The sequence below is a fragment of the Tympanuchus pallidicinctus genome, unplaced genomic scaffold, assembly GCF_026119805.1.
Source record: "Tympanuchus pallidicinctus isolate F22 unplaced genomic scaffold, pur_lepc_1.0 scaffold25, whole genome shotgun sequence".
Classification (NCBI taxonomy): domain Eukaryota; kingdom Metazoa; phylum Chordata; class Aves; order Galliformes; family Phasianidae; genus Tympanuchus; species Tympanuchus pallidicinctus.
In genome coordinates, this window is record NW_026294742.1 from 4,713,814 (window position 1) to 4,738,419 (window position 24,606).

The window sequence follows — 24,606 nt, forward strand, 5'->3', positions numbered from 1 at the left end:
CCTGTCTTCCTTCCTTCCTTCCTTCCTTCCTTCCTTCCTTCCTTCCTTCCTTCCTTCCTTCCTTCCTTCCTTCCTTCCTTCCTTCCTTCCTTCCTTCCTTCCTTCCTTCCTTCCTTCCTTCCTTCCTTCCTTCCTTCCTTCCTTCCTTCCTTCCTTCCTTCCTTCCTTCCTTCCTTTCCTTCCTGCCTGCCTTCCTGCCTTCCCTCCTGCCTTCCTTTCTGCCTGCCTTCCTCCCTCCCTGCCTCTCCCCTCCCCTTCACCCCCTTCCTTCCCTTCTTCCTTCCTTCCTTCCTTCCTTGAGCATTTAATTCAGTTCATATTTCAGCAGTTGGAGAGAACCCCCGAGGTCATCCTGCACCCTGCACAGCAGGTCTCTACTTTTTTAATTCACATTTGTACTGTCTGGGAGCAATAGGATCTTTTTTGTTTAGTGAGGCTTCTGGCACAACAGTAATAAAAGAACAGAATATGGAGTGGAAAGTTTGTTACTAAAGTCTAGTAACAGTTGTCAGTGAGCAGTTATTCTGCTGCAGGGCTGCCTGTCCCCTCTTTCTGCCGTAATTCAGGCGGTTGAACTCCTCCATGATCTGCAGCATGCTCTTTCCTTTGGTCTCTGGCACTACCAGGTAGACAAAGATGGCCATGGACAGACAGTATGCCAGGAAAATGATGAAACAAAAACTACCAAGGCCTTCCTGTGGGAAAAGAAAGAGGGAAAATAAGTTCATAGAACCGATCTAAAAGTCTTTCTCTTACGATATGGTGTTCCTATTTTTGTATTAAATGAAACACTTGGCCAGGGACTTAGCTGATGCAAACCTTGCTTGCTGCCACTTTTGGACCAGCACTGAGGTTAAGGTGAACTAATTCTCTGTTCCTGCTGTAAGGAGAGAAGCTGTATGATCAGCAGATGTTGAATCTCACTACTTGACAATTCACAGAGGTGCTGAGCTGCATTTCAGTCACTTTTCCTTCCCAATGTGTGTTAGCTCTGTCCCTCCTTGCACAGTTCCCAGACTGCACAGGCTTCAGTTTCCCTGCTGCTTCTTAGTGCTGGGTGGATCCATTTTCACATTAAACATAAAGGAGATGCATCTACAGGGCAAAGAGGGAAAGGAAAGGAGCCCCTTGTGACATTCAGATGATTTCTGACTGTGTTGGTGTCCCTGCCACCCCTTCCATGTTTTCCAGTGTTACTGTGTACAGTTAGCAGCATTTTGTGGTTCTACTACACTTCCATTACACCTCTGGGTAGAAAGCAAAAGGCCATCCAAACTATGGTTAATCCCAGCTGTCTGTTGCACAAAGGTCTGGAAAAGGGAAGTAATCTCTGGGTTCAAGAAAAATCTAACCTCCAAACAGAAAATTTCAAAACACCTTGCTTTGCTTACCACGATGAAAGGGAACAAAAGTCCAAGAAAGAAGAGCTGGATCCAGTTTGTAGCTCCATTAAAAGCATAAGCAGCTGGTCTGTATGACTGAATAAATATTTCTGTGGGTAGGGGGCATAATACTCCAGCTGAAAAAGTGTTGGAGAAAAAAGAAAAAAAGTAGAAAATTTGCCAGATGTTTCTGTAACTCACACTTCGTATGGCTGTAGAAATTGATGGTTTCATCTGACCCAGGCATGTTTGAAATGCTGCTTGGTTCTTCAGGAGAAAGACAAGTAGGAATGCAGTATGAAAGGAAGCTCTAACTCCTACCACAGTATGGAGTGCTGTAGAACTGGGAACATCTACCCCTCGCTGAAGAGCAAGGATTCATGCTGTATGACAGCTGTGCCCCTCCTAAGAGTTGTGAGGAAGAGTTGATGCTGTGAGGAAGCCAGGGTATATGAAAACATTCCAGTATAAAACACCAACCTGGCCCGAGTCCAAAGCTCATGATGAAGATAAAAATGAGTGCAGCAGAGCAATATGGTATCCAGGAGAAAGAATCCTATGATGGGAAACAAAAATCAGAAATAAAAATTTCATTAATCCAAGTCTATTAGAAACAGGGTCAATCTTCATTATTACATAGTATGACATACATCTGTGTTCTCAACTTCCACACACTTCTCAAGGAGACAGTGTTGGCAGTGATCACACTTGTAGAAAGCTATTGACTTAAATCTGCACGTACATGGCTGGAAACAGACCACTGTTAGTATGATGGTTGGCTGCAACAATACTTCTACTTCAGTTTAGAAGTTTTTTGGGGAAAGGAAAATAGTATTAATGTCTGCCATGTAACAGAACACGAAGACGTGACACTTGACTCAGATGCATAAGTGAGGTCTTACCTGTAGAGCAAGCGTGACAGTGAGAAGTCCTAAGGCCAAGGCCATAGCAGCGTGGGTTTTCCATAGCAGTGCCTTCCTCCCAGCACGGTCCACGAGGAAGCCCTGCAAACACGAGTACCTGCTGTCAGCGCTCAGGACAGGTCTCACAGGGGTGGAGAAGCTGCTCAGCAGCTGCCTTCAGCAGCCAGGCAGGGATCTGCAGGGTGCTGGCCCTAGGAAGTGCCCCCTACTTGTCCTACTGGCAAGTGAGATGGTGCTGTGTGATCAGCACAAAGTACTCCTGTTGGTTCACTGAAGGGAGCTGGTTGCTGGATCTCCATTTGCGGTAGTTTCTAAAGGTTGAAATGAAACAGGCACTGCAGCAGAATGAAATTCAGCTGACGATCCACTTACACACAGAGCTGTGGTGAGGATCTCAGTGATCCCAACTCCCAGGGAGACGTAGCGGGTTTGGGCAGGGGAGAGTCCAACTTGGAGGAAGACATTGTATGCATAAAAGTAAACCTGGAAAGAACAGAAATGTGTGAAGGTTGCACCCATGTGATCACGTGTATTACACCAGCTTCTGCCTTTTTTGGCAGATAACAACTAATTAGGGCTTAAGTAAAGAGAAGACATTCTTGATTTTGGCAACGACTCCTCAGTGTTTTTATGAAGCTCATCTGTGGAGATGAGCTTTTACTAGCAGCTCTGCTTCTAACTCAGTAACAAAGACAAACTTACCTTTTTACTTTCAGCACTAGCTTTTGTCTCATGTTACAGGTTGTAATTCCATCCAGCATCCTTTCACAAGTTTTAGTGTCTCATGTGCAGAACACAGAGCACATACAAGTTTTGACAGTACTTACTAAGCAATTGGCTTAAATGAACATCGTGTATCATCTTTAAAACTTTGCAGTGATTCTGATAGTCAACATTTTTCTGAATGTAAGTATTCCTAACACATAAGAAATTGCATTTTAGCATTGTAACCCTTGCTAAACCAGAGTTCTCAACTTATCTTAGCTCCCAGACTTCCATGGGAATGATTTATAACAAATGCTAACAACTTCCCACCTTACAGCCACTGTTCCAATTAGCATTTTACTCATTGCAGAAGACTTCTTGCCAAGAAACTGTAAACAGTGTACAAAGCAGAGAAAAGTAGCACGCGTACCACATTGACTCCGATCAACTGCATGCATGAGGAGACAAGAAAGAGAGTGATGAACTGCCAACGGACAGATTTGTCACGAACAAGATCACAAACACTCTTAGATTTCTCCCCACGGATGGCTTCTTGCTCTGCAATCATGTCATCCACTTCGGCCATGTGGTCGCCATCCCCCCAGAGCTGCTTCACAGCTGCAGGGAGAGGAGGAGGAGAAGATGACTCTGGGCCCATGCTCACCAGCTCACATGAATGCAGAGGGTTCCTTCCTGCCTTACAGAGTGTCTTATAAACGCATCAGGCTTGTTGCTTGTCTGAATGCCCTAGAGATCTGGGTTCAGCTTATACCCAAATACAATTCATTCCTATCTATTTTTACCTGTAAATCTCAATCACGACCTCACCATTGACCAGCAAGTGTTTACAGTATTTCATATAGGAGAGGCTTAAATTTTTATCAACCCTTCCCTAAATTCCCTCCTGCTAAAGGTACAGTTCTACTGCACGCACCAAAACAGAGACAAGAAAAACACTTGCTATGATTAAATATGGAGCCAAAGAGTTCTCTCCCTTCACACCCAAAAGAGCCATAATGGCTGTTTCTCTGTTTACGTTAGCAGCTGCCATCAGGGTCACTGAAGATCTGGAATACTCATAGATACGGACAGAGCATCCATTCATTACACAGAGCCAGAAGGCATAGCTTCCAGGCTCTGACTGCTAAGAGCACGAACGCTTTGTGACCCGTTTCCTTACCTTTGATGCAACCCTCCTTGTCCTTTTTGTCAATGAGCAGGTAGCGGGGAGAGTCTGGGAAGAAGGGGAGGGTGAGCAGCTGAATGAGGGCAGGAATTGCATTTGCTGCCATGAGAACAGGCCACAGAGCTTCTACTCCCAGAACTTCTCTGAAACAAAAGGATTAAACTGTCTGTATGTTGATCCGTGCTTGCTAGGAAGCAGCATCATTCTTCAGTCTTAACCATTTATATGATTGCTGTTTTTCATGCAGTTGAGAATTTGTGATGAGACAATTTGGTCTGGCTGCACACTTCAGCACACCTACGAAAAGTTATCGATTTGCTTATCCGTAGACATGAATCGATGTATGCATAAATTTTAATAACAGAAGAAATGAAATAGCTCTTACCTGAGGCCCAGAGCAAATCCTGCAAACTTTCCCACGGCAATGGCAGTGGAAGCAGTTATGGCAATCACCCCACGCAGCTTCTGTGGGGCGCATTCCCCCGCATACATGATATGGATATTCAGACCTAAACCTTCAGCGACAAATGACCGTCAGACAGGGCACTACTTCTCATGTGGATTGGGTGTGAATGAGAAATTGACCTCTCATGTACAGTTAATTTAATGATGTTTGCGTTTTCTTATTTAGTAAAAAAATGCACTCAGTAATCAGGCACAAGGTAAAACCGTGTGACCCTCAGGCACTGCTCTCCCAGGCTTTTAATACCACATATAGGAATGCAGATTTACCTGCACACACTCCAGCAAATAATCTCCCAATGATGATCATCTCGAAGGACCCAGACAGCCGGCTGAGTGCCATGAGAGTTGCACTCAACAGAGCAGGGATGTTGGCAAGCAGCATGGACTTCTTCCTGGAATTAATTTAAATCAGTGTCATTCCTGGCCAGATGGAAGTGATGCAGTACACCGGTTAAAAACTGAGATCAGCTGCAGTGAAATAAATGGGAAATTGGAAAATGTTGTCCTGAACTGAAACGTTAGTTGGAGTTTTTGATGCCTAAAGCACTTCTTGCGTGTAATCTGTTGGAACTAATATCTACCTCGGAGAGCGTGCTTTGTGAGATGCTGTCTGTGAAATTCGTTTTTAAAAGGCATGTACTCTCCAGATGATTTCTCTGGTCTGGATTGGCATTGGAATTTCCAAGTAATGGTATTCTCCTTGTGATCCTTGGCAGCTTTTGTTACTCTGTTTCTTCAACAATCTTTCACATGAAGTGGCCCTGGGCTGCTCACAGGACATCTTTACAAGCATATGTCTTCAGCAAGACGTAATCACTTGTGCTTGCAGGTATGGGTGTAAACAAACTAATGCAATCATTATTCCTACCTTCCAAATTTAACAGACATGTATCTGACAGACATGGAGCCCAGGAGCCCACCAATGGTGTAAATGGACACAACGAAGGACCACATCAAAGTAATTATCTCTTCACTGGGAGAAGATCCATATCTCTTCAGCCAGGTCTCATGTATGAAACTTTTGATGTACTTTAAGAGAAAAAAAGAAACCAATGGACTCAATCAGCATGTTTTCTGATCACTGCACCTTTTTTCTTAATTTCTCTTTCCTACCTATTTGTCTTGTCTGATACATTTCTGTCAATAACCTGGCTGAACTATAAACCCCAGTAAAACAAGGAGTTTTGCCACTAACATAAACAGAGTCCATGTTTTAGAAACACAGTGTAATAAATCATAGTAAATATCAATACTAAATATCAACAGCAAATGCCATCTTCTGTTCACGTGCTAGAGCACAATTTGTTATACAGCTTTCCCCTTCATTGCCTCTTATTCTTCTTTCTGCATCCTGCCTGCTGCTTTGAATAAAGTCTAGGTTTGACTTAAATTGCCTTCAGTGAGGTCAGGATTTGTCTCCTAGTGTGTATCATTCTGGGGTCTCTCTAATCTACTGTTGATAATGTCAGTGTCCTTTTCCATGATAAGGGTTCCCAGTGTGGTGACACTATGAGTTCAATGTCCTCTGCACTATTTGAGCTGACAAACACCTCTCCTGTTTCAGCTGCAGGTATCAGCGCTGACCTGAGCTCCAAAGCTCCACTTCTTCCCTGTCTTGTTTTGCCTCTCAGGTGTTCACACAGAACTGGTGTGCATAGCCAAGAACCTGGAACAAAGGAATCCAGGAACCTTGTGGACAGGAGAGTTTCTTGAGAACAATCCAAGTCAGTAATGGAAAAACGCCTGGCTATGGATAGCCCTCATCCTCCCCTTTCCTAGTTCTGTGGCAAATCAGTCAGAAGTTAGAAACAAGGATATACAAGAGCAATGGCAGCTGCTCTGAGAATCAGGCAGCCACAAAAAGTCTAGTTTCGAGTGCGTAAGGAAAGACCTTAGTGATTACAGATAGAGGCAGGAATGCATGAGTGAAATCCATGCTGGGAGCTCAATCACTGAGCTGTCTGTGCTTACCTCAGCAGGAGAGTTCATAATGGAGATCTGCAACCCATACTGGAAAGTTCCACCAATGCCCAGGACAAAAGCCAGGAGGAAGAGATTGCAGCTCATTTTCTGGCAGGAAGAAAAGTCAGCATAGAAAGCTGCTCAGACATGCCCCCAGATGTCCTGTTCTGCCTGTGGGATCGCTTGAAGGTAATGGAGTGAAAGACCACAGCAGCTAAAGCACAGGACAGTGAGACATTTGTAGAAAGGAGAAAGGAAGCTTGCAGCTGTCTTCCAGAACACGTTTTACACCTCAGTGCTTCTGTCTTCAGCTTTGTCAACTTAATCTGCATAGAACTGCTGGTTGTGGGAGCATGGTACAACGTGCAAGCATCATGCGCACGCTTCCCTCCTATTTGTTCCTCCTCCTCTTCCTTTCCCATTTGTTATCTCTCCTAAGTGAATATTTTGTTCAATAGCTTGGCTGAGACAACATAAACATTTGGAGTTTGGAGGGCATTCCTGGTTTTATAGTTACTCACTCTGTTTTAGAAATATATCTGATAGGCTTAAGAATAGCCCCAGTGTGGTGCTGTGCTACATGTGTACCCATCCCTCCCACTCCCCTGCTCTCTGTTACTGGGTGTCCCAGTGCTTTCTGAACAGCAATGATGATATGGTGCTGTACTTTTATCTCTGGAACAAATCGTATTCAAAGGCAACGCTGAGCCATAACTGGCAAACATTTACAGGCCGATTTCTAATCAGATGAACGCCGTGGTTTCAACGAGCATCGAATTTATCCATGTTGCATCGTAGCTGGCTTCAGAGGAATTAGTTCTGAATGGAATTGGTATTCGGCACATTCATATATTAAATGATGACAGTCTTATCTACTTCTCCTGTGCTTATCAAAGCACTAGGAAGAAGTAAGAATTGTGGTCTCTACCACTAGACCCATGCTCTGTGCTTACAAAAGATGCCACATATCAGCATGAGACTCACCAGGAGCAAAAAAAGCAGTAAATCCCATTCTAAGCACAAAGTTTGCATCCGCAGCAAATTTCTGACTGTTATCCCAGTTCTGTATTATAACACCATTACTTGGTTATTCTTTTATTGGGTTCCTTAGGTACCTTGTTACTTCTAACCCCTTTATTGAGGAGGACATTTTCCATCTCCTGGTCCTCCTCCGTCTGTCAAATCATGCAGTCTTGTTTTCTCGCCCTGCTCTGAACTCCCTTAGTTTGTCTTTGTCATACATCAGGCATTAAATAGAAAAGTGCTCTCAAATCCAGTTTTCTTTGCTTTGTAAAAATATTTCCTTGCAACATATTTGATAGCTCTCAATCATGATTTCATACTATTGTTTTAAATGCATTTGATTCAGATTGATTTAACTTTCTGTACTTAATTTGTGCAACGGGTCCTTTAGAATAGCAGGAAGAAAAAAATCTGTATTGAAAAAGTTCTGTGTGGGGGTGAAAAAAGGAAACGTATACCAACTTGCATGCAAAGGTAGTCATCTCAGCTTGCAGGCTAGATCTTTCCTGATGCTTTGTTTGGACACTTTGGGAAAAGTCAGGCTATATATAAAGAAAGAGGAGCCTGAGATAATATTTCAACACGTCCTTTCGTTCTCTTTCAGTGTTTACACTCTCTTTGGTTTGTCATGAAGTTCTTGCTATTTGCTTTGAAATGTGTTGGTTACTGATGAAACTGCGAGTAATTCTGATCAGTTATGCATTCATGCCAGCTCAGCTGGGCAATGAAACTCCAGCAACAGAGCTGCAGGAGACAAGGAAAGGACAATAAAGAGGCATTAATGGAAGCCAAAGTCCAGAGTCTGGCATGGACTAGAGCGGACTGGCTTGGACTCCCCAAAACACGGCTTGGGTAATTAGTCATCGTATTAACAGCAGAGGTCCTGACTGTTACCTTGAGCCTCAACACAGAAAAGCTGTCTGAAGCCTTACTCAGGAACTTGACTAAGCGTGACTAAGCTTGTGCATTCATGCTTGAATTATGGGATCAGTCAATGCTTTAAGGCTACCGGGTTGTTGCCTGAAATTCAAGTCTGTGTTCCTGTAACACGCTGAGCGCTAGGAAAGCTGAACGTCACTTTTAAAACCTGATCGTAACACAAATCAATTCCATCTTTACTTTTAGCCCTAATTCTCAATTGGCCTCTTTCTCTGGCAGTTTCCAGTGCATTTCTGGTAGAAGGCTTTTACAGGAGATTCAGACAGCTTAGGGGAAAGCATTTCAGCTGTTGAGTGGCTGCACTGGGCAGTGCCATGCTGGGATTCTGCACGCCTTCAGTTTCTGGAAGAACCTGGGCTGGTCAGGCTGGGACCAAGCTGTGCGGGACATGAGAGGCAGATTATGCAGAGGAGCACTCAGCATAGCAGCAGGAACAGTGCTTCTCTGCTGTGATGGTAATCAGTCATTCCTATAGTGCCTGGGGATTTGATTTTTAAACCACCATGAGTCTCTGAGAACCACTTCTCAAGAACCATTCGTGCCCAGCGCTTCACATGATTAGGAAATTAACCTAAGTAAGTGGCATATATTCTTTCTGTTAATGAAGGTATGTTAATTCAGTAACAAATAACTATCTTGTTAGATGCTTCAATTAAAATGCAACCAACTAGACCAATTAAAATGTAACCACTGTTTACCTTTGCTTAATCAGTCTAAAGACACCTGATTTCAGGCCGTGGCTATGAAAAGAACTAATTGGAGCTGAGGTTTTCTGATGCGTAGTCTCAGGGCTGGGTCTGAATGCCTATCACTTGTGGGCAGGCATCTTCTTCCAGGGCTGACTTGCAGACATCTGTCCTTCCAGGGCCCTGGGGAAAGCCAAGGAGCTCTGACTCAGGGTAGCAGCCATACAAGTGGCCCAGATGGGGACCTCTGGACGTTGAGGGTTTCTCCTCAAACCTGTGCTTCCTGGCAATTTTGTGCCAGGCTTCTCCCTCCACCCGGGCATCTTCTCTCCCACCTTCTCTTCCCTGCCTCATTTCTATTTCCCATTTTTTCCCTGATCCCCACTGAAGGATGGAATGTTTTGGTTATCATTGTGATGGTACCAGCACTTTTGCTTTGAGTGTGTGCATTCATCAGTCCTCTTTCCTTCAGGCCCTCACTGCCCTCTCCCATGGTATGAATGAAGAGTTCCTCTGCATTTGCTAGCTTCCAGCTGTCTTGCTCCAGGTTGTCTTGTCTCAAAATCCTATTTGTCTCAAAATCTCAGTGTTGTCCAAGAGCAGAGATAGCTGCTGTTGCCATGTGTTTACGTGAATGACTTGTAAATAGCACCAACTGCAGATAAACAAACATTTATTTTTTCTACACCGTAAACTGTAGGTAGTGAAAGATTGTTCTTGCACAGACTCTGGAAAAATACATCTGCCCATGCCCAACGTGACAGTAATACATTCAGAAACATTATGTTTACATTCACGACATTCAAAAATGCTGGATTTTTTTTATTAAAATTGCTTAAAAATATAAAGAAAGAAGCTTTACTTATTTTGCCAATGTTCTCTTCACTGCTACCATAGCCTCAGCAGAGCATAGGTGTGAAATGGAGTCTTAATCCCTGCAAGATGCACAGGCACTGTCCAGGCAGGACCAGAGACAGAACATAGGATTGGATGGCAAGAAACAAGCCATGAAGAAAATCAGTCCAGAGTAAATAGTCTGCAAAATGGTGACCAAAAATCAGCTGTATAAGCCATGCAGCAAGTGCTAGAAGCTTTGCATCCATCACATGCCTTTATAGCTGAAAATAATTAACTGCTTGCTATTGCTCAACAAGTAGTTGTCTATTTGAAATCACTTAATAACAGAAACAGGAGCACTGAGACACGGTTCTGAGAATTTCATCTGCTGTCTGAAAGCAGAATTTAATCATATTAATTTTTATATCTGAGAGCCCAGATTCAGAAGGAAAAAAAAAAAAAAGGCTTCTGGGGTGCAGATGAAATTTAGGAGAAATTCAGAAGAAAGATGCTGGAGCATCACATGGTGGTGTTTGCTGATAAGAGAATAAGGCATCAACCTATTACTCTTTAATATGTGTGTTACTTAGTATTAAAAACCTACAGCAGATTTTTAAACTTTTGTTGCCATTTAGTAGCTGATGTATATTATAAATCTGTTCTCCATAAGCAGAAACACACAGCACAAAGTGACAGCACAAAGTTCTGTGCAAACCACGATCTGTGACACTGATAAGCTTTGGCTCCTAACTATGGACCCTTCAGAGGGTGCATGCATTTATCCAAAACTGTCTTTGAATTTGGGAGAGGAGGGAATCTATTTGTCATTCCCTTTTTTTGTCCTTTTCAAATCATGGTCCATCCTAAGCTCTAAGCCTCTTGGGCCAAATTTTAGATTTGAATACCAAAACACAGTATCCTAAATGAATATTTAGGTATCTGGCAGCATGGCCTGAGTTTCACCATCGGTTGGAAGCAGGCACTTCACATTTCAACTCAGAGAACCTTGCTTTTAAGCAGCAGGAAAATAGTCTGTGTAGCAACACAATAAATAGTTTGAATGTTGCAAAATTCAGCTGACAAAAAGGTGGCTTACAACCTTTGTAACATCTACTGACATCCCTGAACAAAGCAGTCAGGTTCCTTGTCTTGCTATATCATGCTGCTGTCAGGCATTTCTCTGATAGACCGGCTTGAAAGTGTTTCAGTGGAACCACCACATCACTCATGATCTGCTTTTTAAGAGAAACTCTCAAGCATTTTGGCAGGAAGGCAGTCCTGAGAACGTCCCCAGGAGCTGACAGAGGACAAGCTGTGGATGCCCCATCCCTGGAGGCATTCAAGGCCAGGCTGGATGTGGCTCTGGGCAGCCTGGTCTGCTGGTCGGCGACCTGCACACAGCAGGGGGGGTTGAAACTACACAATCATTGTGATCCTTTTCAACCCAGGCCATTCTATGATTCTATGTTAAGGTTTCAGCCAAATGGTGGCTTAGGAGTATAGCAAATGAAGTAAGTCATACTATGATCTTAATGGCTGAATTAAGAGCACTATATTCTCCCCAGCCCTGCTCCCCTCTCTGTGTCCCTGCAAAGAGAACATAAGCACTGCTGAACTTCCCCCAGCTGCCATTCTCCTTCCTTCTGCTACAACGTGGTGGACCTGATCTCCTCAGGGCCTTTATAGAAAGCTTCACAGCTCTGAGCTCTGAAGTTCCGTTTCCTGAATTCCTCTGAGATTTCCAGGAAGGACTTTCCTTTGGTCTCAGGAAGGAAGAACCAAATGTAGAGAGCAGTGCAGATGCAAACCACAAGGAATGGGACGTAGCAGAAATGTGCTAGATTTTTCTGAGGAGGAGGTAAAGAACAAGATGATGTTAGAGATATTCTGTACAACAGCAAACAGGCTATTATAAACCCCTTCCCTGCATGGACTAACTTCATCCAGAGGGTATTTGTGTGCTTCCCAGCAAGGAGGACAGCAGCTCTCCAGCACACTTTGGGAGCTTTGATGTAGCAAGAACAGTATCTCAAATCGTGGTTTTCTGGCTTTCTGTCTATACATAACTGTATAGAATGGAGATCCACAGTAGGAATTAAGATGGGATTGCATGTGGTGGAGTTTTGCTCCCTTTCACTTCAGGAATCAACATGGGGAATGGTGCCAGGGTCTGGCTGAGGGGAATTACATTGCATCTCTAGTCCTGACCATTCTCAGTAGAGAGCAGAACTAAAAGCCATTCATGCCTGCAAAGCTTTACATCAACTTTACATCAGAAATCACCATTGCATTGCCTTGGGAACGCACCACAATGAATGGAAACGCTGTTCCGACCAGAAAGAGATTGAACCAGAGCAGAGACCCGCAGATCATGTAAGCAGCTGGTCGGGACATCTGATCAAATATCTCTGTGGGCAGAACTCCTGTTACACCAGCTGGAAAAAGAAATAGCAGGAAAGTTAACAACGTTGTTGGTAACACTGCTGATGAAAACCAAGAGAGCACAAGCAAAGCCAATGTGAAATTTGTGAGAACAGTAAATTGTATTCAGTAAATTATTCTCACTAGTCAACAAGGCCAGAACAAGTGGTAAAAGAGATAAACTGCAGTGGGGAAGTCTTGGGTTAAATATTAAGGGCTGGCTAATTATTTAGTCTCTTTCGTGTTGGAATGAACTGCTGGGAGAGGTTTCGTAACCCACATTATTCTCACGGGGATCTGGCTGTGAAAGTAGCTCATAATTAGTTCGATCCTACGACACTGTAAGGACAAGAAATTACTTCCAAAGGCATGTGCTTGCACACAACTGCAGACTTCCATGGCACGCAAAAGTTTCAGTGAAACGTGGGGAACTGACCTGGTCCAATTCCAAAGCTCAGGATATAGGCAAAAATGCAGGCCATGCTGAGATAAGGCATCCAGCTAATCTGAGTCTGCAGCCACAGGGAACACGAAAAGCCAATCAGAGCACTTACTGTTACTTGCCACCACTCGACACCCCAATCACATGAAAAAAAGCAAAGGCCAATTGCATTTCCCTTAAATAATCCAATGAAGTCCATTACCTGCTGACTCAGAGCGACCATGAAGACAGTGGCCCATCCTGCCATCAGGATGTATCCTCCCAGCAGCAGTGGCCTCCGGCCAGCGTAGTCTATGATCATGTTCTGCACAAAGTAACACAGTGAAATAAAGCAAAATGTTTGACATCTGTTTAGATTCCTGCCTGCTCCCTTTTGTCCCATTGCAACTCTTAGCTGAAAGAGAAAAGCTGCTCAGGGGAGGGGGTCTGGCAGGAGCCAGCAAGATGGTGGTTGAAGGAGACACGAACATCCCAGGTGCACCTAAACCCTGACTGCAGCTGTGGAGACATGAGGGAAAAGTTTCATTTTCTAGAGACAGCGTGCACAGATCAGAAGCACAGTGTTCATTCAGACCCTTTCAAAGAGCATTTTTCAGACAGTGATGACAATGCAATGTCTTACAAAATACAGCATTAACCCCTCTGGACACGAATGCTGAGAGTTTGCCTGACCGCTGTGTTATGAAGTGCTTCCTTGGGATATCAGACAATGTAAATTCAAAATTCCTCAGTCAGCACAGCTGTGTGTCAGCAGTGTTTGAAGAGCCTCACACAAGTTACAGATGTGATCAGTTCACAGCTCCCTGTGCCGATGACAACATACGGGATTGTGTCCTGAGGAATTCCAGCCTCCTGGAACACGTAAGCTGCATAAAAGTACATCTGTGGAGAGAAGAGAAGAGAGAGCAGTAAGGGAAGGTGTCTGAAAATACATCCACTTGCTTTTTCCTGAAGGACCATGAAAATCAGGGCTGGATGCCAAAAGGTTTTTCATGTATATTAAGCAGGCACCGTTTACTTTTTATGCCATCATTTTATATACTCCAATTCAACTTCTCCCACTTCTCACAAGATTCCTCCTTCACCACTTTGTTCATGCCTTCTGCAGCCAGATCTGCAAAAGCAGAGCAGAACACTGCTCCTTCTTCTACAGGAAGAGTGGTAGACCCAAGTGCTTGCACCCATGGCCCACACAGTGCTGCTGCTGATTGCTGCAGTCACCAGCAGCTCACCGAATCGTTCCCGCAGAGCTGCATGGCACTGCTCAGCACGACGATGCTGATCAGCTGCCACCTCACCGCTGGGTTTCGGAACAGCTCCCAGGGCTTCTTCGCTCTCTGACCTTTGGCGGCAGCCTGTTCAGCTAGCATCTCCTCCAGCTCTTCTCCCAGGTCACTGCTGCCTCTGAGCTTCTTCAGTGCTGCAAGGACGAGGAAACTCAGGCTTTACCTTTGTTTGCCCATCTCTGCAGGCCAAACAGCTGAGCAGTAGATGATGGTTGTGGGAAGCTGTAGAACAGCCCGTGATAGTGGCATTGCCTCCACAAGTGGCAAGTGGTGGCCCCTTGAAGGATTAGGGGGTAGGAACTGCAAATCCTTCCCTGTTGTTTGACAAGAGAATATTTCCAGTCCATGTCATTCCAGCAGCCATGCTTCTGACTCATACCTCAAGTGGATTCCCTGGGAAATGCAGGCAATTAAGACGTTCTTGGTACATGTTTCCTGGAAACTAATTCCAGCTTCTCTGTGCATGGGGATTGTATGCTACAAATCTAAGCAAATCCCTCAATATGAACTGGCTGCACATTTGGTCATGAGCTCCTCAGCCAGCATTTATTTCACTTCATAGTTACAAAACATACACGCCACCGTGAACACAAGCTCCACCTTTTCACCTTTTCTTTGTATCAAAAAATGTACTTTTTTTTTAGGAAGATGTCTTTAAATTATCTTAATAGATCATAAATATTTAAGATTGTAGAATGCTGTTTAGCTTGGAAGGAGGAAGTAATGACAACTGGAATGATACAATGCTTCTCAGATAGAAAACCATGGCACCATTCTCACAAGATTGCAGCCCAAGTCTTTGCAAAAAAAGCAGGATGCAAAGAAGTCTACATTAATCTGTGCTCAGAATTACTTTGGTTCACACAAATATGCAACCAACCACCACCTGCTTAAGGGCACAACAACTAATGCACCTGCAAACACTGGTGGCACCGTGTATCCTGTACAGAACAAGTATGGTTCTGGTTTGTTCACCAAATGTTCTGGCGCATCGTGGGACTGGAGACAAAACCCATAGTGCTGGGCTTCATCTGGGGAGACTGGTAGGTCACCAAACAGAATATTTGTGTTGGGAGGAATCTACATTTCAATTTGCTTTGGGCTGAATACACTGGACTGTGTGTGAAGATATGCAGTTAACCTTCTTAATGTGCCTTTGCCCAGTCAGCAGATCCCATTGCTCATTGAGGGGCTGGCTGTCACCCTAAGCTCACCAGAGATGCAGGACTCTCTGTCTCCACGGTCAATCAAGAGGTATCTGGGACTTTCAGGAAAGCACGGCAGAACCATGAGCTGGATTAGGGCAGGCACAGCATTGCTGGCTAAAAGGAGTGGCCAGCTTTCCTCCCCTCCTAGAAGCTCCCTGGAGAAAAAAAATAACAAGTATCTTGCTCAGTAAATCTTACAAGAGACCAGAATCATCTGCTGTGCGTGGGCAGTGGAAAAGAAAGGAAAGGGAGGAGGAGTAAAATAAAAAGGAAATAAAAAAAAAAAGGAAAAAAGAGAAGAAAAATAGGTGAAGCATAAACCGGGCTTCTAGCTTTACGTTACCTGAGTCCAACAACCTGGCCCAGCACCAGACCCAGGGCTGTAAAGGATGCAGAGGTCAAGGCCACAGCCCCTCGGAGCTTCCTTGGGGCACTCTCTGCCAGATACATGGGCTGAATGTTCATGCTTACACCTGGTAAGGCAGACAAATGCTGGCCTCAGCTTGCAGACAGAAGAGATGAGGGCAAATGCAGTCAGCTCTTGTCTTGCAGGAAATGTGATGTCTGACCTACCTAAACTTATTTACCCAAACCTTTAATTTCAGATCTGATCGGACTAGAGGATAAATTATTTTCATGTTTAAGATCATTCCTATTTCAGTATCTTCTATTTCTAATTGATCCTTTCGATAACTTTTGGCCTGTTAGGTTTCTGGTTCCTGCACACCTCATACCTGCATTCACACCAGTAAGGAACCTGCTGAGCATAATCATTTCGAAGGATTTCGCCATCTGGCTGAATCCTGACAAGACGGCGGCTACGATCACAAAGACGTTGTTAACCAGCAGGGACATCTTCCTTCAGAGAGAAAAGAGATGGCAGTGAGCTCAGACGTGTGCCAGGTTCGCGTATTTCCCCTTGGCCTAAAAGAAGCTGCAACTTCAAGTACAATCCAGCACCTCTTACCTTCCCAACACAATGGCCATGGGGCCAGCAGCAACAGCCCCTGCAAGGCCTCCCAGGGGGAACACGGACACGGTGAAGGACCAGAGCAGCAGGACCATGCCACTCTCCAGGGGAGCACCTGTGCGTTCCAACCATGTTTTGTTCATGAACGTCTGGATGTACTGTAAGAGAAGGACAGTGCTGTGTGACCGCGGGGAGAGAGAGGCGTGTGAATGCTTCTGCATCCATCTGCCTGTCCTGGGTTCATGCTGTTACATCTTGGGCTGAAAATGGCCTCCAGTTCATGGACGTGTTTTTAACAGAGGGATAAGGATCTAAAACTGTAGCTGCTGAAAAGTTGTACTTGGCTTGTGTGTCTGTGTAGCTGTTTTGGGTAGTTTAAAAACATGCATCGTGGGTCCAACTTCGAATTTAAGGACAAAAGTCAACTTCACAGGATGCAGGTTGAAAAAATTTAGGATTAGATATTTTAAAACAACTAAAAGCAAGGCTTTTGAAAGAATTCTTGACTCTGGATCCTGAATAAGGGTGGCTCGTGACAGCAAAGTTCTGTACCTTGACTATGACTTACACAGAGGTGACAACACATTCCCACCCTCAGTACTAGCAGACTGCTTATTTTTGGAGGCAGGCCACCATTTGCAGCCTGAATGAGGACACCGAGGCAGTGTGTGTCTCAGGTGGAGCCTCTCAGGCCCACAGTACTTACAAAAGTTGGAGCATTGATGATGGAGATGTTGTAACCATACTGGAAAGTGCCTCCAATGCCAGCAGCACACACTGTCAGGATCAGGTTCTTGCTCTGAAGCTGAAGAAGATGGATGCAAAAAGGATAACTTTTGTGCACAGAATAAAATGGCTCAGCAGACATTTGGCCCATTGTGTGATAAGTATTAGCACAGGCTACAAATGATGTTATATAATGGGAAGTACGAAAGACAGAAAACAAAACACAGAGTTCTAAAATCTATGGCTTCCAAAAGTGAAAAATGATATTAAGATTCCATATTAATACTTCGCTGCCATTCATAATTTGGAACTGCTTGAAGGCAAAGGCTTGCATGTATCTTTTGTTTAATATTTAATGCATGTGCTTACAGAACAGCAAATTCTGTCAGGGTCTGGTGTTATTGCTTCAATTAATTCAATTCTGTACAAAACCTGTACCCATGCGATGAATTATTCAAGAAGCATTTGGCAAAGTTTAATAACTTCTGAATCATTTCCAGCTCCCTTCTAGGATAAGAGAATTTCTCAGGGCTATTTATGTGCAAGGCACTCTTGTTCACTGGCATGCTATTTCTTCTACCCTTTTACTGCAATTATATTTTCTTTTCTTGTCCTTTCATTTTAGCTTAAAATAGACTGTCTTTCCTGTGCTGCCTCAGTTTTCGTACAGAGCAGGCAATGTCTTTCTGACGAACTTTCCCATCACAATGTTGTTCCTACAGGTGTTCAGCAGTCTGCAGTTGAGTATTCAGTCAGAACACTTTCTGCATTTTCAGTATAATGATGGTGAAATACATGGCAGCTCGTGGGTTCTGTGTCACGTTCTGTGCCTCCCTGAGGTCATTTCTTCACTGCCCACTGCTCATATAGCCATTTAATGGGGCTGCTTCACGCAACATCATGGGATCAGGGTGCTGGTATCAAAGAGAAGCCTCTTGCCTCAGGAAGGGTTAGAACAAGCTGTCCCAGCTGACACCTGGCTGCTTACTGTCAGGCTTACAAGCAAAAATCAGTCATGTGTATTCCCCTTTCTACATATTTCTGTTGATCTTTCCTCCTCTATTGTGTTTGTAAATTCCAGTTCATACTTGCCACCCTTGAACACGATGCTCTTCTGTGTGTCTGACTTTCCACAAATGGACCCACAGCTCCTGCAGAGCAGCAAGCCACGTGCCAGCAGCATCAGCTCCCCATACCCACACCTCCATCCTCACTGCAGCCACACTACCAATCCTTGTCTGTTCTCATGTATTTTGTGCCTGTGCTTTCGGTTTCTCTACTTGCACATGAGATGCTGTGCCTGGCAAGCAGTGCCCTGGTGGTGTCACTGTCTCATGTCCCAAGACCACTCTGAGCTTGTTGGGGCACCCGGCCCTTATCCTGACACTGCCTGCACAGTGTTCCAGGCGGCCCAGGGCCAGACTTGCACAGCATTCCCCACAGGACAGCTCTGCAGGATGACATGATGAGCCCGTGCTCAGGCTCAGCTGTTCACCACCAGGGCAGGTCACCTCAGGCCAGATTTTGTTTTGCTGCATGAATATGACTCCACTGACCCAGGGGAAGACATAGATATCCTAAAAGCTGGGGAGACCTGTCTGCTTCACCTGCTCAACTTCTTCTTACAGAGCCATTTACCAAAGAAAGGAACAGTTTGCCTCATCTACCCGTAGTTCTTAAATCACAAATTCAAATAACCTTAGCTTTTCTCTTTCCTCAAAGCCTCGTAATGTCATTAACTTCCGGAGGCTCAGATAAGACGTTCTCCCTGGCAGAAGCACGGCAGACTGCTCCAGCCCTGCGGCAAGAAGAGGCTGAGCTCTCTCCTGCCCGTCAGAGGACACACTGTGCTCACTTGCACTTTCCTTGGCACCGCTTTGCTGTCTCACTGCTGCGAGCCCAGGACTGTGCCCTGCTATCCCTGCTCTTCCCACCAACTCCAGTTCTCCAGATGAGAGAGATGTCCTGTGCCTTCAGCAGCACGCTTCTTTTTATCTTTAACCACAGTGTCTAACGACAAAACATTCCTCCTGCTGATTTCCCTGTATTCATTCTAGAGACTATCACCTATTACAGCCATAAGCAAAGGGAAAATGTTTGCTCCTCTCTTCCGGAGCCACGGCGCAGCGCCGAGCTCACAGCCGAGCTGCCCTGCAGGGTTCCTTCCCAGCCTGCACTCACGTGTGATGTGCAGCTCCAGGAGAGCCCTCTGTCAGCTCTAAACCAGGGACTGGGACGAGCTGACGAATAATTCTGCAATAGCCTGTAAGGACTTACATAGCCTTATAAAAATAGGGGAAAAAAATAATAGAAAAGTTTATTGTTCTTACCAATCTCTGCAGCTTGTTCATCCTCTCTGACGGTCTTTCCCGTCTTGCCGAAGCCTCGCGTGCTCTCAGCAGTGCTCCAAAGGATTATTTAAATCTCCAGCGTAGGTACCGACACTCATTGGCGGAGAGCAGCCGCCTCGCATCCCGGCCGCCTCCGGGCACGAGGGATCGGCGGCGTCCTTTGCCAGGGAAACGCCGGCACTGCGGGCAGCCCTCCAGCAGCGCGCAGCTCTCGCGAGAGCGGCTGACGTGACGTGGGCGTTGCCAGGGCAACGGCGGCAGATTTAAACGCCCGAAAGCCGGAACTGCAGCTCACTTGTCGGGTGGCGCCGCGCCGGGTGGTTCGGCGCCTCCGTTCGGAGCTTCTAAAGGAAGGGGCGTCTGTGCAGACCGTGGTCAGCCAGATTCACGTGTAGTCTGCGCTGAACCCATAGCCTGGGGCTAAACAGCCCTGAACTCTACCAGTGAATATCTGGTTGGAGGGGAAATGAACAGCGATGAGAAATGGCAAATTGTCACCAGAAAGACTAGCAAGAGGGAAAAGCTCAGGGAACACGGGTTGTCTGGTCAGTTCTCCAGGTTAGGGGAATGGGGAGAGAAAGGGCTGACAGAACTAACATCAATAAATGGCTGAGGGAGTGATGTTGTGAATGGGGCTTTGGCTTCTTATGTCACGGAACTGATTTTGGGGCATCTCATCTTCTTGGGGAGGATGGAGTTTATCTGTCAGACATGGGAAAGACCATCTTTGGCAGCAAGTTTTCCAATTCAGTCAGGTGAGCTTTAAACTAGAGTTGCTGAAGGTGGGAATCTTAAAATCATTGCGCTTTGAGGCTGACAATGAGGATCATGGGCCAGTAAGACAGCATTAAGGTTCAGGATAAGGGAATTCTGATTGGTAAATCAGCCTCAATGGAGTCCAACTCAAGTGCCTGTACACAGTGCAGAGAGCATGGGGAGCAAGAAGGACGAGTTGCAGGCATATGCATGCATGGGTTCAAGTTAAAGGGAAGGCAAGGGAAAGGAGACATTGTAGTGGGGGTCTGCTACAGGCTGCCTGATCAGGAAAACCAAGTAGAAGAGACCATCTACAAACTAATAGTAGCTGCTCCACATTCACAAAACATGGTCATCACAGGAGCCTTCAGCCACCCCCGTATCTGTCAAAGGGACAACAGAGCACTGCACCAGAAATCAAAGAGGTTCCTGAAACGTGTTGATGATAACTTCCTCTTGCAGGCTGCATGGGAACCCATGAGAAAAGGAGCTGTGCTGAGCCTTGTCCTCACCAATGAGGAGGGACTGGTGAGTAATGTGAAGCTCAAGGACATTCTTGGCTGTGCTGTTCAAAATCCTCAGGATGTTAAAGAAGGTGCACAGCAAGCTTGCCACTCAGGAAAGCAGACTTTGAACTCTTCAGGGAACTGCTTGGCAGGGTGATATGAGAGAAATCCCTGGAGGGAAGAGGTGCCTAAGAAAGCTGGTTGGTATTCAAGGGCCATCTGCTCCAAGCCCAGAAGCAGTGCATCCTGAGAGAAAGGAAGGCAAGAATGCCAGGAAGCCTCCGTGGATCAACAAGAAGCTCCTGGACTTATTTAGCTCAAAAAGAAAGACTATAGAGAGCGGAAGCAGGAACAGGCTATTTAGATAAAGGAAGAAATTCTTTACTGTGAGGGTGGTGAGAAACTGGAACAGGTTGCACGAAACGGCTGTGGATGGTCCCTCCCTGGAAGCATTCAAGGCCAAGCTGGATGGGGCTGTGAGCAACCTGGTCTAGAGGGAGGTGTCCCTGCCTGTAGCAGGGGAGGTGGAACAAGATGATCTGAAGGGTTCCTTCCAACCCAGACCGTTCTGTGATTCTATGTACTGAGTCAACTATTACATTAGGATAACACACTTGACTTGGTAAGTGTCTTGCCAGCTGATTTACATTCTCTAAATGGGACTACGTATTCATTAGCAATACAGTTCCATTAACTTTCTTTCAAATACATGACAGTCTGGGGAAATTATTCTGCAGGATCCAGAGCTGCCCAAATTCCTAAGCTCTGAGGGCAGCTGGTACCAAGGAGTGTATGTGGTTTTGTGCTGTGAGAGGTACCAATCAAGGAACCAATAGAGCTTCACAGTTGATCACAGAGGCGTAGAGGTCCTCGTACAGTGGATTTATGGCACACCCCTGGAATGCAAAATTAAAATTCCGTTCTGTTTCAAAACCTTGGTTAACAATTAAATGCCTTTCTGCAGTAGAGGCTCTCTTGTTACCTCTGGGAGGCTCCAGCTAAATTCTAATGAGTATAAAAGGTTTTTGGTTGTTGTTTTTGTTTTTTGCACAGCAATGGCGACTTCTTCCATGACCTTTCATCTTTGTCTTCTGGTTTATCTTTCACTAGGAGGGCAGCTTTGCTCCCTTCCTGCACCACCCATCACTTCTGCAGGGCAGATCTGATGGGCTCTGTGTAACAAGGCCAGCCTGTGTGGGGCTGCCCACTGTTCCAGAAATGCTTCCTTGTCCCGTGCGAGCAGCTGAAGATGGCCTGGCAGCAGTGACAGCAATGGCTTGCGTCTTTCTGTACAATACATTCCGTACATTTCCAAGTATTCAGAACAGGTGCAACTGTTTTTAAACCCCTCTTTATATCAGCTGTTGCTGCCGACCCGTTCTGCAAAAGCTTCTCTTTCGGGACACGGTGGCAGTGAGTGCTGCTCCGCCTTCAGCCACTGAGCGGCAGGAGCAGCACGGGATGCTCGCTGCTGTGGCTCGCAGCGCAGCCCGGCTGGGAGCTCCTGGAGCTCTCTGCCTTTTCCGGCAGCAACCTCGATGTGTGAATGGATGCTTTTCTTTCCCTTCCATCACACCTGTATGCATCGTGCTGTGATACTGACTGGTGCTCACACTGCTTGCGTTGCCGACTGGATTCCTGCCATGCCTTTGAAGATCACAGTATAGCCAATGCTCAGCCTTCAGGATGAGTTCTCGTGTCACAGCTGCTGTGGGTGAAAAATCTCCAGCCTGTGTCACTAGCATGAAGTGCCATGCTGCAGCTACACGACTCCTGGAAGGAGAAGCAGCTCCCCAGCACTGCTTACCTCCCTCTTTCCTCAAATATTTTCTTGTTGATCTCAGCTTATCATAGGTTAAACGTGATGCCACAAGTATGGGACAACTGTCACATGGAGATGTGATGGCATCTCTGTGCTTGCAATGGTCTGACTGCAGGAGCAAGCAGAATCCTGCTGTTAGGAGCCTCTAAGCACACCCTTTGCTCTGCCCAGCATTGAAAGGTTCCTGCATGGCAGGGGTCTCACCCTGGGTCCTCTGGACCAGCTGCAGGCACACTGAGAGAGGAGAAGAGGGGCCTGTTTCTGTTAATGCAGCTTGGATCTACAGAATGCATCCTCCCTACATACCCTGCTCTGTAACCGCAGGGCTGATCTGGAGCTGTTCCCTGGCTGGGTATCGGGTCTCACCCAGCTGTTTCTGTCAAACGTTCTGCCTTTCCTGTAAGGACCACCCTCACAATTTCTGTGAGTTAAAAACACTGTATGACAACTTCAGGAAATGGGCTTTGTTGCAGTTTTTGGGAGCAGGGACACACAGTCGCTGGGCAACTCTCTGGCTCTGAGGGGACACACGAGTGCTGGGGGATCTGTGGTGCTCACCTGCTAGCAGGCATTTCTGCGTGTCAGAAGAGCAGCTCTGTCTCCTGTGAGTTGGGTCAGTGCTTGGTGTTTTCATCCTCCTGATAAGCAATAGAGGTTCTCTGGGAAAGCCCAGGAATACCAAAATACTACTAGTAATCGAATTGCATTTTCTCAATCTCTGGTGAGCAGCAGGTCAGGCTGTAGCTGAGCTATTCCTTTTGTTCTTTGTATCATATTCTGACACAGGGGCTTAGTTGAAAGTGAGTAATCCGAGGGCCAGAGAGAGCAAACTGCAGAACAAAACCTCCATCCCTGAGTGCAGGAGAGGATCCTTTGTGATGCCACGTGGCAACAAATGGTGCTGGATGGTCCTGTCTGATGTCACAGTGTCAGATTCATCCTGATATCTTATTTAGCGCTCATATCACGTAGGGCTTTTTGTTCCCAGCTGAGAGCCACCTGGACTAGGACACAGCTACAGCCCTGGCTCCAAAGTGCAGATGCTCTTTCTGATGCCTTCAGCAGCTGACAGCAGACCCGGGTGTATGTGCTGCATTTCTGCAGCTGAAAGTAGACCTTCTTTTATAGGAAACAAGTGTTGCCTGACGTTCTCGTAGCCAACTGGCCACAGTGGTTATGAAATGAATGTTACAAAATGAGTGCCCTCGAATGATGTTCCCCCGCGACAGCTGTGGGAGGTGACCTGTGGTGCAGAGAACAGATCACAAGGCAGAACTTAACAGGAGTGATGAAGCACTGGGAAAAAAATAACCGTGCTAAGAGACAGTGGTTTCCTCTCGATGCCTTCAATTCATAATCAGAATCTGGTTTAGAAGAGGGCCTTTATTTGGATATGTGACCAGACTCTGCTCGAGGAGGTTTAGGTAAGATTGTCTTTCTCATGATATGCCAGAAGCGGTTGTATCTCTGAACTAAAACCCATAAGAGTAAAAACAACATGAACTTTGATTTACCACAAACCCCGTGCAACCCACTTGTCCTTGGAGGGTTGAGCAGTAAGTGCTATTCTTAGTTTCTTTCTAACAAACAAGCAAACAAAATACCACCAACAACCAAACATCCAGTTCTGTATGATTCATCTTCCCCTGACTTCAGCCCTCAAACTGTAGGCTTAGCTGATGTGTGATAGACACAAGACTCAAGTGCCTGGGGCAGTTATGGTTACACAGCTTATCGATGGGCTGTGAGTCCATGGAGTGGAGTTTCCAGAACTGGAGCAGAGTTACTTTGTGACTGATTTGCAGTGGGTCTGGGGCTCTTGATACCCATCATCCATACGGCAAGGATGGAGTCTGAGAGCAGCAGTTCCCTTTCCAGTGCCCTGCGCCTTTCTGAACACGTTCCTCGTGCGATTACACTTCCACAGATGTGTGCCTTGCACAGGGCTGGCACAGCACATGCTGGGGGGCACTGGGGTGAGTGAGACCTCACAGGCAGCTCACTCCCCTC

The 24,606-nt window shown here is 45.7% G+C and overlaps 1 protein-coding gene across 1 annotated transcript; it reads right to left on the reverse strand.

The window, feature by feature from the left end:
• Nucleotides 1-199: 199 nt before the first annotated feature.
• On the reverse strand, nucleotides 200-19,724 carry LOC128084168 (uncharacterized). Its single transcript, XM_052690025.1, has 24 exons — nucleotides 19,492-19,724; nucleotides 17,142-17,240; nucleotides 16,433-16,593; nucleotides 16,200-16,324; nucleotides 15,809-15,938; nucleotides 15,472-15,620; nucleotides 14,204-14,391; nucleotides 13,743-13,853; nucleotides 13,174-13,275; nucleotides 12,966-13,041; nucleotides 12,416-12,543; nucleotides 11,759-11,955; nucleotides 7,552-7,571; nucleotides 6,633-6,760; nucleotides 5,530-5,690; nucleotides 4,929-5,053; nucleotides 4,582-4,711; nucleotides 4,191-4,339; nucleotides 3,441-3,628; nucleotides 2,678-2,788; nucleotides 2,285-2,386; nucleotides 1,863-1,938; nucleotides 1,392-1,519; nucleotides 200-695 (listed from the first exon to the last, which is right to left on the reverse strand). Exons 1-24 carry the CDS (start codon nucleotides 19,510-19,512, stop codon nucleotides 489-491), a joined length of 3,012 nt encoding a protein of 1,003 aa, XP_052545985.1. The 5' UTR covers nucleotides 19,513-19,724; the 3' UTR covers nucleotides 200-488.
• Between the last annotated feature and the right edge of the window lie 4,882 nt (nucleotides 19,725-24,606).